Source organism: Tympanuchus pallidicinctus, unplaced genomic scaffold (assembly GCF_026119805.1).
Source record: "Tympanuchus pallidicinctus isolate F22 unplaced genomic scaffold, pur_lepc_1.0 scaffold23, whole genome shotgun sequence".
Classification (NCBI taxonomy): domain Eukaryota; kingdom Metazoa; phylum Chordata; class Aves; order Galliformes; family Phasianidae; genus Tympanuchus; species Tympanuchus pallidicinctus.
Window position 1 is genome coordinate 4,208,192 of NW_026294740.1, and position 16,286 is coordinate 4,224,477.

The 16,286-nt window shown below is 52.5% G+C and overlaps 1 protein-coding gene and 1 long non-coding RNA gene across 2 annotated transcripts in view; one reads left to right on the plus strand and one right to left on the minus strand.

Annotated features, from left to right (window-relative positions):
• Positions 1 to 16,286, minus strand: part of LOC128083167 (uncharacterized) — a 44,838-nt gene that overhangs the window by 3,921 nt on the left and 24,631 nt on the right. The window lies entirely within an intron of this gene.
• Positions 948 to 5,255, plus strand: LOC128083165 (uncharacterized). Its single transcript, XM_052688145.1, has 3 exons — positions 948 to 1,181; positions 3,838 to 3,983; positions 4,572 to 5,255. Exons 1-3 carry the CDS (start codon positions 1,063 to 1,065, stop codon positions 4,946 to 4,948), a joined length of 642 nt encoding a protein of 213 aa, XP_052544105.1. The 5' UTR covers positions 948 to 1,062; the 3' UTR covers positions 4,949 to 5,255.

The following is a 16,286-nucleotide window of genomic DNA, read 5'->3' on the forward strand; positions in this document are numbered from 1 at the left end:
TGTGGGCACAGCACTCAAGTTCCCAGGAAAAGGCAGTGTGGAGTTGTTTGTTTTTAATGCCTGGATACTCCTGGCCTTGCTCCTATTTTAGAATTTGATTCTTTCCAGAGCGTGGATTTAACCTGGCTGGTAAGTTCTTTGCTCTCCAGGATGGCTCATATTGCTTCCTAAAAGTCTCTTTTAAAATGTCAATAGGCTGCAAGAATCACTTTATTACAGTGAGACAAGAAGGCTGCAAAGAGACAGCAGTGTGCTCTTAGAAATAAGCCACTTCTCCTATTAAGCGTCTGCCTAGGAAGCCTTTCCCAGCCCTCTGTGCCTTCCAGGAACTGCAGAGAACTTCGTGGGCTGCCCAGGCAAGGAGCACAGAGGAAGCAGCCAATAAGCAGAGAACCCCTGGTTCATTGCACGAGAGCTTCAGTGCCTTCCTGCCCTGTGAGAGCCTTCTGGAAGGAAGAGTGAGACACAGGAAGGCAGTAATTAACATTGCCTTCGTTTCCTCTGTGAAGATGTGGCTGGCAGCCTGCCTGCCTGCTTTTAGCTTTCCTGAGAAGCAAATACGTAAAACCCAGCAACTAGAATTAGCCCTTTAGATCCCTGAGGGACACCAAGTTTTAAAATACAGCAGCCGAAGTCCTGCCTTGTGCGGAGTTCAGAGTATAGAAGGAGAGAACGTTCTTAATTGTAGCATAGACGATGCTCACACCACAAAGTAGCTCTCTACTTATGCTTATAGATGGATGAGCTCAGCCAGGGGCAGACTCCACGAATTAATGGCTCAAGAGAATGGCATGAGCTGAGCGTGCAGTAGTGTGGCTGTCTTTATTCATGATTGCAGAGCGTAAATAATGTTTACAAGCGTATTTGAAGGCAGAACAAAAAGGCTCTGGGTGAGAAGTGGTCGTCGCTTCAGCCGTGCCCACGTTCTTAACTTCGCCTGCGTGATTTGATGAGGTTTTCTCAGCTGTTCCCTTTAGAGGGCGATCCTGCCACACACATCTTCAGCGGGCCAACTTCTGGGAGCTGCAGTGCGAGGTGAAGCCGCCCGGAGGTCAGCGGAACATGGTGGCTCTTCTGGAGCTCTGCAAAGCTACGGACATGAACGGAGCTGCAGTCTGGTCCAGGCAGTTCTGGTTGAATGTGTTCTGCTTCCTCAGGCAGTTGCCAAGCTGCTCCCAGAGGTAATTTGGAATAATTCTGGTAGATTTCCTGTGGCTGATCTCCGTCAATTATGGTGCTTTTTTTCCTTCAGTCTTTCAAAGGACTTCTATTTTTGTTGAGCAAATAGAGAAAGCAATTAAAAGGGCATGGTGGGCTTCTGTTTCTTGGGAGCAGCCCCAAAATGATTACTTCTTCCCACCAGCTGATCCAAAGTGGATTACTTCCTCTAGCAAATCATGCACTGGAGTAAGGCCCCACTTTCTGCTTTCTGAAGGTTTTTCTTTCTGTCCTGCAAAGCCACAGCATTAACCTCTACAAAGAAGTGTGAGCACTGTTGTGGAGTATGGGGTCATTCCTTGATCAGAGAACAGGAAAAGGGGCAGAATGTGTGACAGAGAAGGGAAGGGAGGAAAGGAAAACCGAACAGAAATAATGACAGAACCCCTTCAACTTCTGGTGGGCTTTGATCCCACGCTTTATTTGAAGGACAAGGTCTCCTCCCAGTTTCCCACCCCTTTCCCCTGCTGGCTGCCTTGTAACACCCTCTGGGGAGCAGCTCTCCATACTTAGTGATAGCAGCTTGATTCCCCTCTGCCTTCCAGCAGTTCCACTCTGCAGACATGGTTCCCAAAGCCCGGAGAAACAAAGCATCCATTGATTCAGAGCTGCCTGCTGTGGTTATCTTCTTTGACATATGGCTGGGGGAAGCAACTGGGGTATATGAGCACATTCAGAGGCTCATCCCCTATAGCTAATTGTGTCTGGCAAGCACCAGCCCCCTGCATGGCTGTATTGCACAAAGCACGAGGAGAAGCTGAGGAGCTGGATGGATGCTTGGCTCTGCTCCGTGTGCTGCATGCATAGCAGTGCACAAAGAGCAGTCCCCTGTGGAACAGCTGGAGATCATTTGCTGGTAATTCAGGTGCCAGACTTGTAAGGGAAAAAGATCTGTAGTGTTAAGAAAAGCCTGCCAAGAGGTCCCAACGCCTGGTGCCTGCTGCCTCAAGTCAGTCCCAAGCAGTACAAGAAAGGCTCTCTGGAGCTCAGAAGCAGACAGAAGCAACATCTTCCCACGCAGGACAAGGCATGCTGCAAACTAAACACCCTTTTCCTGGTAGCAAAGCTTAGGCCTCCATTTAATGTTAAATACATGCTTGAACCCACTCATCTAAGCTACCAAAAGAGAATTTTAGCAGCCTCAGAAATGCTCTGCTTTGTACAAAGAATGGTAAGAGCTTTATTTTTACAGAATATGAAGAGAAAGGATGGCCTTTCTGGAAGAGTGGTGGTATCTTCAGGCAGGGCTGTGGTATGGATTCCTGCAGGTGATGGAGAAAGAGAAAGGTTCCCTTTCCTTGCTGTGCTGAGCAGCAGAAGAAATGGCAGCTTCAGCCACTCAGCCCAGAATGGTCATGATTTCCCTCTCAGCTTCCCTCCACTGTTCTTCCCACTTCTTTCCCCTTTCCTCAACTGAGTTTTGAGCACAGTGCAACAAAATTGGTCTCCGTGTGCTGTCCCAGCTCAATAAGCAGTTGCCAGGAGATGACCTTGCTTTGAGTAGAAAGATGAGTCCCCTCTATTTTCTGCATCAGCCTTGGAGATTAAAGGCATGGTAAGCAGAAAGGGAGTGAACTGGTATAAAAATATCTAGGCACTAATGAGGAAATTCTCAGGTCTTCTTTTATCACAAGCAGTGTTTCTGTTTGCCTGGATTACTCAGCCAACAGCCGTTGATTCAGTCAACCCAAACTGTGCTGTCACAAAAGCGATATTTCATCTATCACTCTTAGAAGAAACATGCCAGCCATGCAGGGAGCAAACAAACGTATTCTTAGGAGTAATTAGCCTGAACTGCACTGAGGTCAAGCGGTTCAGTTGGAGAACAATATGAATCCCCAGCATCTCCGTACTGAAAGTGGAGAACTGCAGATGCCATTTCTCTGGCTCACCTCTTGCTTCTCATTGTTTGCACCAGAGGAAGGGGATGATTGCTCTGAGGTGTTTTTAAGAATACCATCCCTGCTAGTTTCATTGCTGGATGTGAAATAACACTTTTAAATCACGAAAGGTCGCGTTATTTCACGTCCTTTTAAGTCGTCAGGAGCCAGGTGTCACTCTGTGCATCCACTCATGGGTTTTCTCTTGAGTGGAAATGTCAAGAACTTGTCTGGCATCTCTGTGGGTCTGTGACACCCGCTCCCTTCCTGCAGGGAAGACTTGGTCTGCCTGAGCTTTGAGAGGAACCAGAGTCCTTCTTTTTGCCCTGTACCTGCCTGCTGTAGTTCTGTCTGAATGGCCCCAAGTTCTTGTTTGGGAGCAGGTCCACAACTGGTCCTTCCTACCACTCTGCCTGTGCCAGCAGGACTTAGGGACCTACTTAACCTCCTCTTCTCTTTGTGCTCCCAAGGCTTCAGGACAGATCAAAGCATGAGGGTAGCATTGTTTTAAACCACCAGTTTCCTGTAGAATGTGATCTATCCACTTACAGATGGCTTTTATGGTCTCCAAAGCCTCCTGTGGATTAGCCCATGGCTGACTGTATAAACACTGTCTCTATCCCACATCCTGCTTCCACAGCATGCTTCATGCTTCTCTGTCCTTTCTTTCAATTCAAACATCCTGCAGAATCCTCCAGCATTTCTCAACAGCCTTCCCTGCTCTCTTCCCCCCTGCCAGGTTGCGAATACAACTCCAACAGCCCCCAAATTCTTGGAGAGCTGCCCGCAAAAGACAGAGATTCATGTGCCTTTCTTCCCGAATTAACCTCCAGCGTGTGTGCCGCTGCTTTGCTGTTGACCCCATGCCTTTGCTGTTGCATAAAGGTAGGTCTGCCTTCAGCCAGCTCTCCTCCTGCGCATTCCAAGTGCTCTCCTTTCTCCCCTCAGCTGTCATCTCGAGCAGCCTGGCTGCTGAAGGCAGTGGGCGGGTGAGCACACACCACAGGAGATGGCTGATCTCCCATAGCACTTCTGCTCGGGGATGTGCTCTGCCATGCCAGCGTTCTCTTCCACCTCTCCCCATTGCAGGAGGGGCACAAAGCACAGCTTCGTATGGGGGCTGAAGAGGAGCTGCGGGGAGAGCAGCAGACCAGGGACTGGCACTCCTGCACGTGCCGGTGGCTATGGGTGGCCCTTCTGGTGGAGGCTTTGAAGCGAGTGCCCGGGATGTTGAGGGGTGGTGACATCTCAAACCGCAGCACCTGATTTCCCAGAAGCTGTGTGTGTGGTGCTGCTGACTTGGAGCAGCTGGCAAAAAAAGTAGAAGCACTCTCCCTCTCCCAAATCGTTCTTTAAACAGTATAAAGTTCTCTGTAAATGTTTAAAACAACAACAGGATTGGGAGGGGAAGGAGGAAAGACAAACAAGTTTGCTGTTTGAGCTTTGCAGAAACAGATCTTAATTTTTTGGCAGGGTTCTCCTTGCCCAGAAGATCCAGCTGCCAGCACACTTTAGGAGGCTCCAAATTCATTATCGGTGCTCTAACATCTCCCTCCAAGAGGCTGCAGTTTGGCACAGGCAGTGCCTTTGATGTCTGGGCTTGGCCAGCACCTCGTGCTGTAGGATCCCAAGTTCATCGCTGGGGCATTTCAGCTTGGGATCAATGCTGTGAGTGCTCCCAGAGATGCTTTTCTTTCCCAGCCCTGAGGTTCGTGGTTGGTGAAACTCAGCAGGAGCTGGGGAGCTCAGTGGAGCGTTGTGCCTGCATGGGAGTGGGGCAAGAAACGGGCAGGATGTGGGGGCTTCCAGTTGCTAGCCCATTGCCTCTCCTTCCTCTTCTACATCAGTAAGCACTGCCAGCACCTGGTGCATTAACACAGCAGAAACCCTAGATACTCTCTGAATACGCAGCTGGTAAAGTGACTTCAGTTCAGCTTCTCTCAGTTGAAGGGTGAGAGCTGCGTCCTGGCTGGGCTCCAAGCTGAGGGGGGCCTGGTGGGGATCTGAAGCCCTGGGTACAGAGGGTTTGCTGGAGACCAGTGGCTGCTCTCCAGGTTCCAAGCCTTGGAGCATCTGCCCCCATGGGGATCCTGGGGAAAGGGGCCATTCTTCTTAATGCGGGGTAGACCTTGGGCTGAGAAAAAGAGACCGTGTCTTTGGTGGCTGGCATACACAGCCTATGTGGCTATAGAAATAGGCTGCGTTTGCTTCCTAATATCTGTGTTCCTGCTTCAACCGCTTGGTGTGGTGCTGAGCTGCAGCAAGAAGATGCTGTTGCAGAGAGGCCCCGCTGCCCACTGGGGGGTTTTAGGAGCTGACTTTGCTGCTGTCACTCCTGTACCTACCTGCAGGTCCTGCAGTGAGGGTGCCCTCACAGTGGTGTTTCCTCTACCTGCTGTTGGTGCCTTGTCCCCCCTCCCTGTGTTCCTCCTCCAGGCAGCTCAGCACCGCCCCAGGCAGCACTGGGTGAGCTCCCCCAGGGGTCTCCTTTACACTTCCAACTTCAGCCAGCTCTGTGCAGAACCTCCAGCGAGATAAAAGAGCGAAGCAGTGTGAAACCTTCCTCCTCCTCAGCAGATGGTGTTTGCGGCAGTGGACGTTTCCTGTGCTGCTGTAACAGAACGGCCTGGTCTAGCCAAGAAGCGGAAGGGGAAGCTGCAGTCTGGTCTTGCTGAGGCTCCCTTACTCTGCAGACTTGACCTGAGATCCTGGATCACTTATGATCTCTTGTTTTCTCAAGTATCGGATGCTTCTTTCCCCTTTTTTTTTCTCCATGTTCAACCCAGGTGCTGAAAAGCTGCCATGCCTTGCTGCAGCCAGCAGCTTCAGTCACTGCAGCACTCACAGCAGCCTCCTGGGGCTCGGTGACCGCAGATGTGCTGTGTGATGCAATGTGAACTTCACATCACCTTCAGGAAAGACTGAAATGCATCTAAGCTGGAGCTCGCTCAGTGTAACTGAGCAGAGCAGCGCTACATCTGTGCAAGCTGTGAACTTCCAGCCTGAAAAGCCTCACGGGTGGAGAAACTGCCCTGTTCTGCTTAGGTTTGTTTGAGCAGCTCTGGCTAAAACGGTACGCCAAGGAGGGGCAGCTGCACATCCATCAGGCTTAGTGCTGTCAGACCAGGCTGAGATTGCTGAGCACTGCAGTGGGTGCTTTGGAGACAAGTCTCAGTCGGGGGAGCAAGGAAATGCATATGGCCTCGCTGCCTCGCTGGAGCCAGCACTATGACTGCTCCCTGGAGAGCAGCTCCCTGACTGCATCAGCTCCCTGAGCAGCTCTGCGCCTTCTCTTCCCAGCAGCCAGAAACTGCCTACATCAGCTTTTATCTTCCACTGGAAACCAGCTGAGCCACAGCAATGCGGAGCGACCCATGGGCACTGCGTGCTGCTGCAAGCTCTGTCCCACACCCAGGTAATTCTGGGGTATGAACCTCTGTGGGAAGGGGCTGCGTTCCCCTGCCAGCTCTGCAAGGTCAGGCACAGCCCATGCCATGCTCTGGGCACCCCTCCTCACCCCTCTGACTCCGGTAGCAGCAGGCTGTGTCAACAGCCCTGCTGAGCCCTGCCAAACCTCAGAAGCCCTTTCACAGAGCGCCATGTGTCAGCCCTCCGTGTTCCCTATCAGCGCCATCTACCTGACTTCATCCTGCCGCTCGCAGCAAGCCTGGGCAGGTAGCAGGACAGAGGGCAGCTGGAGGTGGATGCTGGGGGTTCAGCCAAAGTGCACTCCTTCCTGCAGCATTCAACTAAGGAAGGGATCTTTCTTTAGCTCCTCTTTTCCTCCGCCTTTCAAAGCGGTGCCGTATGGATGCTATCATGGAGTTCATTAGTCCCCGTCGGAGCCCCCTGCCTGCAGGGGATGGGTTTTGCTGCAATCGAGATCTGGTGGTTTTTCTCTTGGGATTTCAAGAAGTTTCATTCCACCCATGAGAAGTGCCAGGCGTCGGGGGAAGATTTGTTTCTTGGCAGCTGTTCCCGTTTTGCTCTAGAAAACAGATGCTGTGCTAGGAATGCACCGTGACTAAAATTCCTCTGGGCTGCTCAGGTCAAATAGCAGCAACGGGGGAAGCAGGGGAGCAGCACTGCTCAGCACTGTGGGGCTGAGCATTTCTGGGGAGCGGGGGCTCAGTGTTGGCTCACGCTTGGCTCTGCCTGTTCTAAGGAGCTGCAGAGCCTGGTGGTGTCAGCTCTTGGTTCTGTGACAGCATCTGACCCCTGGGACACGGCGTACGCTGCTTCTGTTCCTTCTGCAGAGGGCTCGAGGAAGCTTTCGGGATCAGGAGTTTGAACAAGGGGTGTGATAGGTGGTGACAGTTTGAGAAAAACACAAACAGCAAAAGGTATTGGTGCTGTCAAGGAACATGACAGGCAAGTTCACAGCCCTCGCAGGCCTTTGGCTTCCTGTTTTCTCCTGCCAGGAAACAATCCTACGTGGTGACAGCCTCAAGTGACCCTGCAGCAGGTGGGGGCAGAGCTGGGGATGCTGAGAGCATCAGCCCCACGGGGTGAGGTGTGCAGGCAGCCCTGCCCTCCCTGGATGAAGGTGGTCAGCACGGTGTGGACGCTGCAGGCCCTCGATGTGACTGCAGAATGGGTCACCCCATCACAACAGACCTCTCCTTGTTCCCAAGCTAGAAGAAGGGGCTGTGCGATAGAAAACCTGCAGCTGGTCTCTCCATTCTCCCACTAGCATTAACTGACAGCGCAGTGACTTCCTTGATGCTTGGCAATTTTTTTCCATGCACGCATCCAGCTAATCAATTAAGTTTCTCAGCAGCTTCCTCCAGCATTCAGGCTTGGAGGGTGGAAGGAATTTGTTATTCTAGGCACTGTAGGAGAGGCATGAACTGTACTAAAAGCAAATTGGTTGTGCTTTCCAAGCACTGATGCTTCTCACTTGGGGCTCAGGGGTCTGTCCTGCTCCCACCACCTTGGCTGGAGCCGGGGATGGGGATGGGGATGCTCTGTCTATCTCAGCACTGGGGACACTCTGGGTTTCAGAAGCTACACAACCCTCCTGGTCCATGGCATTCAACCCCATCCAAGAAGCTGGGGAGGTTGGTTTGTCCTTTAACTCAGCCTTCTGCTAAATAAATATGCTCCCTGGATGCTCTTTTCCGATCAGTTGTTTATTTTCCCTTCTTCTTTTCCTACTCCTGTGCTTCTGCTTGTTGCCTGCCTTGCCCAGGAGTGCTGCTCCACGTGCTCTGTGAGATGTCCTCATCCATCCTGCCAACCTGGGGCTGTGGGGGCTGCAGGATGCAGGCAGGATGGGCGGAGGCACTGAGAAATTTGGGGTGACCCCGGGAAGACGGATTGATGGATGAGAGGAACCTCATCTCCTGCCAACTCGGCTACACCCTGCTATGGGAACGGAGATGTTTTGTGCATGTTTAGCAATGTGAGAGGCTGAAGCATGACAGCAGCAGGGGTCAGGAGGGCTGTGGGGTTCGTTAGGAGTGTGGCCAGTCGGGTGATGCTCCTTGCTCCCCATGAGACCAATTGCAATCTGCACATGCATCCTCTCAGGACAAGCAAAACTTGCGCTGTGCTGCTGTCCTTTGGCTTGTGGCCTTCTCGTGGCTGGGATCCAGTTGAGGTGAGAGCAGTCCCTCTCCTGGGCTTCTCCATGGGCTCATCACCCCAACAGCATCCTGCTGAGAGGACAAGGGGGAATTGGGTGTGGAGAACAACCTATGCTTGAGGAGAATTCTCTTTATCAGCCAGAGGATTTCAGCCACCTCCACGCCTGTTCCCTGCAGCCACCTGGTGCCAAGGGATTGCATCCGCATGATAAATCTCATTGCTCTTCTGTTCAGGAAGTAATTTGGTGAACCAGGAAAGGGAATGTTGCTTGCTACCAGCCTTCTTTCCAAACAATTGCACAACGCTGCTCCGGGGTTAGCAAACTGCAGACATCTGGGAGCAATCGATGCTGTTTAGGCTCTGAGAAGGCATAGGAGAAAGTTAGAAGGAAGCAACTTGAAAGCTCAGGATTGTTAAAAGCAGTCTGGAAACCCTGGAAATTCACATGAGGGTAATGCCTACAAAGAGCCGGGAGGCAGAAGGAATGAGAAAGACAACAGCAGCGTCCACAGGAGCCTTGGAAATGGATAAAGATTTGGGGAGCCACATCTTCGGTGACAATCTGCCCCCCCAGCACCCGCGTAAATGAGAAACCACATAAGCCTCGCACTATTATTGCTACGCAGCATTAAAGTCTCTCATTTGGGATAAACATTCTCATCTCCAGCAGAGCATGAATAACATTAAATGAGATAGTTAAAATGTTTCAGACCAATTATAGCCCCGGTGTAAGTTGGGCAGAGTTGCACCAGGGATTAATTTGATGCGGAGAGCTCTGCCTCCTGTTCTGAGCCGGGATTCCAGTGCGGGTAATTACATCCTGCCTCTGCTCTTCCTCTGCAGTTTTAATTGGGTTGAATGGACCAAATCCGCAGCAAGTGTAAATCTATGTAATTGAGCTCTCTCTGGAGAGGAACCCTGCTGCTTTACACCCTCCAATCTGGGCCAGCGCTCTTCCCTTCCTCCCTGCCGGGCTCCAGCTGCCCAGGGCTGCCTGCCACCCCATGAAGGGCTCCCATTCTGCCCTTGGCTGAAAGTCAATGATTTCTTGAGCTGCCATGGACAGCCCAGAGCCCAAACCCTGCGTTGGTGAAGGTGAAGGTCTGCTGATGGGTGCTCTGTGCCTTCTGCTGGGAAACAGCCCCATTAAACGGCCTCCTCCCCATCTCCTGTCCTCATCCCATCCCAGATCCAGGCTCCAGCACACAGAGCAGGCAGCTGGACCGTCTCCCTCTCCCACTTCCCAGCCTGCTGAGTAAATCAGCAGTAATGAGGGACATTTGACCCTCTCTTTCCCTGAACAGCCCCAAGAAGCATTTTTCTTCCATGAGGTACTTAAGAAGCTTGAAGTGCTTTCCTTCTCCTGCTTCTATTGTCGCTTTGCTTTCCTTGTTTTTGTTTGTTTGTTTTTCTCTCCTATGAAAGGACAAGTTATGGGATGCAAGGAACTTTCAGGATGCCTCGGGATCAGAGGGGATGCAGCCAGTTTGGGTCCCGTCTCTTTTGGTCCAGCAGAAAACTGCATGTGCGATCAGAGCTGGGAAAGTGCTCCTGCTGGCTGCAATTAGGGATGTCATTGCGAAGCATTATCTCACAGAGCTGGAGCCTATACAGAGCCATACATCCTCCATAGCCAATTGTGCACGGAGGCGATGGGAGAGGGAAGGGCTCTGGGAACGCTCTCCCTCGCACATTTCCAGGACGTTCTGCTGCTGTGTGGTCCCTTTCCCTTCTCACAGAGCAATGATGAAAGCAGACAGCCAGCAAGACCCCGGGGAGCAGCGCAGTGCAGCCCAAGGCTTCGCCTCCAGTAAGGCTCTGTGGGGCTGCAGGTCCTCAACCCAGCTGTGCTCAGCCCACTCCTCCATTTCCCGTTTGGTTTCTCCCAGAACGTATTTTTGGGAGGTGGAGATGTCCCAACCCTCCCTTCCTCCCCTGCAGTAATGCATCCCCTAGGAGGGGCCACGAGGGCTGACACTGCAGGACCTGCTCTTCTCGTAAAGCACAGTGAGCTTTTGGCCAGCAGCAGCGATGCAGTTTCGGAGATGGAGCAAATTTCCCCTCCCACCCACTGAAGACCTCCCGGGATCAGCACGCATCCCGGCACAGGCGGCAGCCACCTCAGCCAGCCGCCGATTGCTGCAACGGCTTGAGTAAATCGAGGCTATTTCTCATGAAACCATCCGTTCCAAAGGTCCCCAGACTGAGGGCTGGCTCAGGAAACCTTCGGCCCCAAATCCACCACTCCCCCATGCAGCTGATGGAGCACAGCTCGCAGCGCAGTGACCCAAAGCGCCGGCCGTCTGTGCCACGTCCAGCTGGCCCTTCCGCTTTGCTGGCGTGCTCCTTTCTGCTTTTATTTTGTCTCTTTTTTTGGCTACGCATGTGTGTGAGTCCAAATGGGAGGAAAGGTCAGACTTGCTGATGGTAAAGCCTAGGCTGAAATCTGGGTTTTCCCTAAACCTGGGATGGCTGTGGCTGGATGAGCCCTGCTGGTGGGCTCAGCCATCTGCCAGGAGAGCTGTGCCGGGCTCTGCGCTCACGCGTTGGGGCTGTTGGAGCTCTGGCTCATCTCCTTCCCGATTCTGTCCTTGCCCACACGCAGCTCCGCTCATCACTGCCCACCCAAACGTGCTCAGCCTCCTCCCGCTCAGCTCCTGACCTTTATTCTCCCTTAAATCAATACACAGAGTGCTGCAGCAGTACCAGCACCTCCAGGGAGCCCAGGTGATGTATAGCATCCAAGGAGCTGATTCTGCTTTTGAGGCTCCCATCCAGATAAGCTTTTGTCTTTCCAGCCCCCAGTCTCTCCTGTGCTGCATGGGCATTCCCTCTGCTCCTGGCACTACTGACTCCACATTTGCTTTCATTCTGCTGTAAAATGAAGGCAGCTCCAGGTACAATAGCAGTTTTATTCTTCCTGAATATCACAATGCCTTTATGAAAGTAAAATCAAAAGTGAGTTGGGATCGGAAAGGTTTAATTAAAAAGCTTCAGCAGGGAAAAAGAAATCTATTAGGAAACCTCTGTGGACATTCAGCAAGTTCTCCCTGCAGAGAAGCAGCCTGAAGGGAGCTGCAGTGTCTGCCTGCGCCCTGCAGGTGGGAAGGGTGGAGAGGTGCAGTGAAGCTGGGAGCAGCCCAGGTCAGGTGCTTGCCTTTCCCACTGCTGCGCCAACATTCGGCCAAAAGCAGCCAAAACCACAAAAGCGCCACCTCCTCCTCCTTCACACCCCTTGCGGAAAGGATGGGAACTGCTTTCTTGGCCAGGCTGAAGCTGACATCTGCCAGTCCCAATGCCTGATCAATACCAACCCATGGACTTTTCCCATCAGAACATCTTTTTTTCCAGCAGGATGCCAAGTTCTCAGACAAACGAAGGCTCCGTTTGGCAGCAGATGGAAAACAGGAATATTTGTCTTTATTCTGAAACCGAATTTTTGTGGCTAAGCTGCACCAAAAATACATCTTCCCCCCCACCTCTCCCAGACACGAGACACCACTGAATGCCGAAAGCAACTCTTCCCTGCCACAAATGGACCAAATAAACCCAGCACGAGAGCGGTGCTTAGCAGAAACCAGATGAGCCTCTAATGCTGTCATCTACAGCAAACTGCGTCTGCAAACTGATCTTTTATTAATGTGTGTGCACGGGTGGGAGAGCTGGGAGAGTCCCAGCGCCGGGAGCACAGCGTGCCATTGCCCCGTGCCCATGGGCTGCCTTGTGGCTCCCAAAGGGCATTGCTGTGGGACTACCCAAAGCCCCCCCGGACACAGCATTCAGGATTTAATTTGGCCTCGGTTCACCCTGAGCTGCACCATGGAGGTGGGTTTTGGAGGGATTCTCGATGTGTTCTGAGGCTGGGAGGCTGCAGGAGGAGAAGGAGCTGTTAGTTGAGGTGATCCAGGAGTCAGGATGCTCCCCGTATCCACGTGGCTGGATGTAGCCTCACCTGGGAGATGGGCACTGTTGGAAGTGCCAGAAAGCGCTCTTCTCCCCCCGGTCTGCCCAGTTCAGGCTCTGTGTCTCTATTTCCATGCACCTCAGGAGCACCCACTTTCCAGAGCGCACACAGCCTCACCGATAGGCAAAGAGACCTGTAAATCCTGGCAGAAACATGGAGAAACCACCATTAAACAGCAGGCAGAGCCTGTGAGAGATGTGGCAGGGCAGAAAGGCAAAAGAACAGGCTTTTTCTCCCCAGTTCTCCTTCATTTCCACACTTTCCCCAGAAGTCCTTCCAACCCAAGCCGTTCCATGACTCTCTCCCATGTCATCCATCCCACCTGGTCTGGCTCCACAGCACGGTTAGGTGGCGCGAGGCTCAGAGCCTTCCTCCCTCCTGGACTCTTCTTCCTCTCCCTTGGGGTGCCTGGGGATGGAAAACATGAGGTGAGCCCAGACTGGGCTACACTGGGAGCATCTGGACCCATTTGGCTTTCCAAATGGAAGGTGTTAGCTTTCACAGCATTGCACTGAAGGAGCTGAGGCCTCATCATCACCCAAACCTGCCTTTTATCCATGTTTTCCCCATGTTTTCCCCATGTTTTTCCCCAGCTCTGCTCAGCTGAAGTCCCACGAGGTTCTGCTGCAGCACAGTTTGGCCTGGAATACGCTGATTTCAGCCAACACATCATTTTTTTTCTTTTTTTTTCTTTTTTTTCTTTTTTTTGCCAGGAAATAAATAAATCATACAATTCCTCATCGCCTCCTCCTTCCAGCATCTCTCCCTTTATCACGGCGCGTCCTTCCCTCGGGCTTTGGAATTGGGTCAGTGAGCAGAACCCAGAGGCAGTGGCTGCTTCCTAGCCGTGTTCATAGAAAGCTGCTGCAGCCCTGAGTGCTTTGGGGGTGGAGGATTTGACTTTTGGGTCCCATCCCACGGTGGGAGCCGGGGCAGAGCAGTGTGCAGTGTGATGCTCTGATTGGCACTGCTGCTTTCATGTTGTCACCCAATGGTGATCAGTGAGATCAAGGGGGATTTGTGCCTTGGGGACCTAATGTTGGTCACCTCCCTTTTGGCCTGCCCAAACCATCAGAGAACCCGGAGCAGGGCTGAACCCTTCTCCACCCCATGCACCCCGTGGCTCCTCCACCTGTGATGCCCGTTTCCTTTCCATTGCAAGAACTGGGGGTCACTTCCAGTATCACTCAAAAACCAGAGGAGAAAGCTGAGACTCGCTCTGAGTCACTGGCATGTTGTTACCAAGGACACTAAGGTTCCCGATTTTGAAGAAGAGATTAATTACACTCTGCAAATAGACATTTTATCTGCATTAAGGAGCAGCGAGGGCTGATTCTTTTGGCGTAGCACATTATGTAGCAGCAGGTAGTATTGTGACAGATGTCGGAATCCAGTGGCATTGTCACTTGGGTTTAATCATCAGAAAGCTGTCTTCCCAGGTCAGCTCTGAGTGAGGATTTGTAATATTTACATAGCACTTGGGCTGCCTTCTTGTTGCCGGAGTCTGCATTCACTCGTCAGCCTCTCATTATGCATGTGCCAGTATTAATTGCATTTAGAAATGAGATTCTAAAGGAGAAGTGAGAGCTATTTAGACCTCCATTCAGCTTGAAAGACAGCAGCTTTCAGTGTGACAGCTCTCGAGATGCTCTCGCGCTCGGCTCTCTCCCCAGCTGAAAGCAGGTGTTGGAGAGAGTTGTGTCAAAGCCTCTGTACCAGCACTGCCTTTTGTGCATGCCCAGACATTTATATAACAGGCAGTATAATGACTCCGCAGAAGTGGCAGAGAATTGACCCTTGTGGGTCTGGATTAAAGCACGGAGATCTGCTCTTAGAAACAAGGGGGAAAGCGATGCTAACGCTGCCTCCTGCCTCGTCTCCGGTGGAAGGAGGGGGTTATTTTCCTGCTGGTTGGTTTGGGGGTTATTTATCGGCTTGGAGCTGTACTCGTGGCCTCACTAATGTATTTAAAATCGCACAGAGATTCAGCTGACACTTGTCTGTGCTTGCCTGCTGTGTGCTGATTGCTCCAGCCCGGAGATGTGCTTGCAATGAGGAGCTCACGTCCTGCTTGGTGCTGGCAATGAGGAGCTCGTGTCCTGATGGTGCTGGAAATGAGGAGCTCACATCCTGCTTCCCAGAGGGGATGGGGCTGGGAGATGGAATCCAGATGATGCTGCGCCGTCGGCTCTGTTTTTGGCAGCCCGAGGTGCAGAGGGGCTGCTCCCACCTCGCACAAAGCTCTGGCTGATGGCACCTCTACCTTCCCAACCTCATGTCCCCTCGTGCAGCCCTTGTGCTTCATTGGAGACTGAGGGAAAGAAGTTGAGGAAGGAAGCCGAGCAGCCACCCATAACTACACATAGCAAGCAGAACCCTGCTGGGTGACAAAAACCAAGCACTGAAGCCCAAGGACCTCCCTGTCCTTGGATGGGGAGGTTGGTCCAGGTGAGCACTGTGAGGAGGAAACCCTTGGAGTCCCTCCATGGGGGATGTGGGAGCCAGCTCCAGGGTTCTCCTGACCCCCACCCCACAGCTGAGCACCCCAGCCCTGCCAACACAGACCGAGGACACCCCGCTCTGTCCCTGGCAGCCCCAGGGCATATAAATAGAAGACGGGACGTGAAGGAGGTCAATGAGCAGGGGATTTTACATAATCTCATCTTGCTTGTGTTGTACGGTTGTGTCCTTTGCCCAGGATGCACGGGAACGTCAGAGCCGGGGCCGTTCCTGCACCGCAGCAGCTTTATCCCATGTGCTCCAGTCTTCAGCACGCACTGGATTTCAGAGCCATCCTTAATCCTGGGCTCATCCCAATGGAAATGTTGGCCTTTATTGCGGCGCGTGGAGTCCAGGGGCTGCCTGGCCCAAAGCAACCCCAACACAACCACCAGCAGCCAACTGCACCCGATGGAGGAGGCTGCCCACCCTCTGCCGTGCCCATCCGAAGCCTGCTCCACTCTGCCCTGCTCGCCTCTCACATTTCTCCACAGTCTCTGACCAGCAACACTTCTTTCTCTCCCTCTTGTCACTTCTATTTTCAAGGCTGGAGACGAATTCTCTCCTGGTATAAACCTGTCAGTGGAGCTGCAGTGATTTATGCCAGCACAGAGCGAGGTGGGTAGATGGATGTCCAAAATAGAGCAAGCAGAAAACCTGTTACCTTCCCCTGCAGAAACAGCTTTGTTCTCTGCTACAAACCCTCTGCAAGGCTGGGCAGGAGGTGACCTGCTGCTCCTTTAGCTTTAGATAGCCTAGAAGGGAGCCCTGGTGCTGTATCCAGCTCCCAGCAGCCCAGGGCAAGGCTCGTGTTGTGGCCACAACTCCACTGGGGACAGAGCCCTGGTGACCCTACACAGCCCCTGTTTGCTCAGGCAGCTTTAATTCAGTGGACAATGCAGGTAAGGGAGGGCTGCAGTGTGCACAGAGGAGGAGATGCCTTCCCTGCCTCGAGTTCCTATTGTCCATGCGCTGGCTTAATTGGCTCATTAAGCACCAATTTGACCTCCCCACTTTCGGATGTCTCCAGCCTCCGTCGGTAAATAGATTTGCATGTCTGCAGTGGAAACCTCCGGCTGAGCCTGGCGTTGGGGCAGGCAGTGAGCACCCAACAGGAGCAATGCTCCCTCCCATCG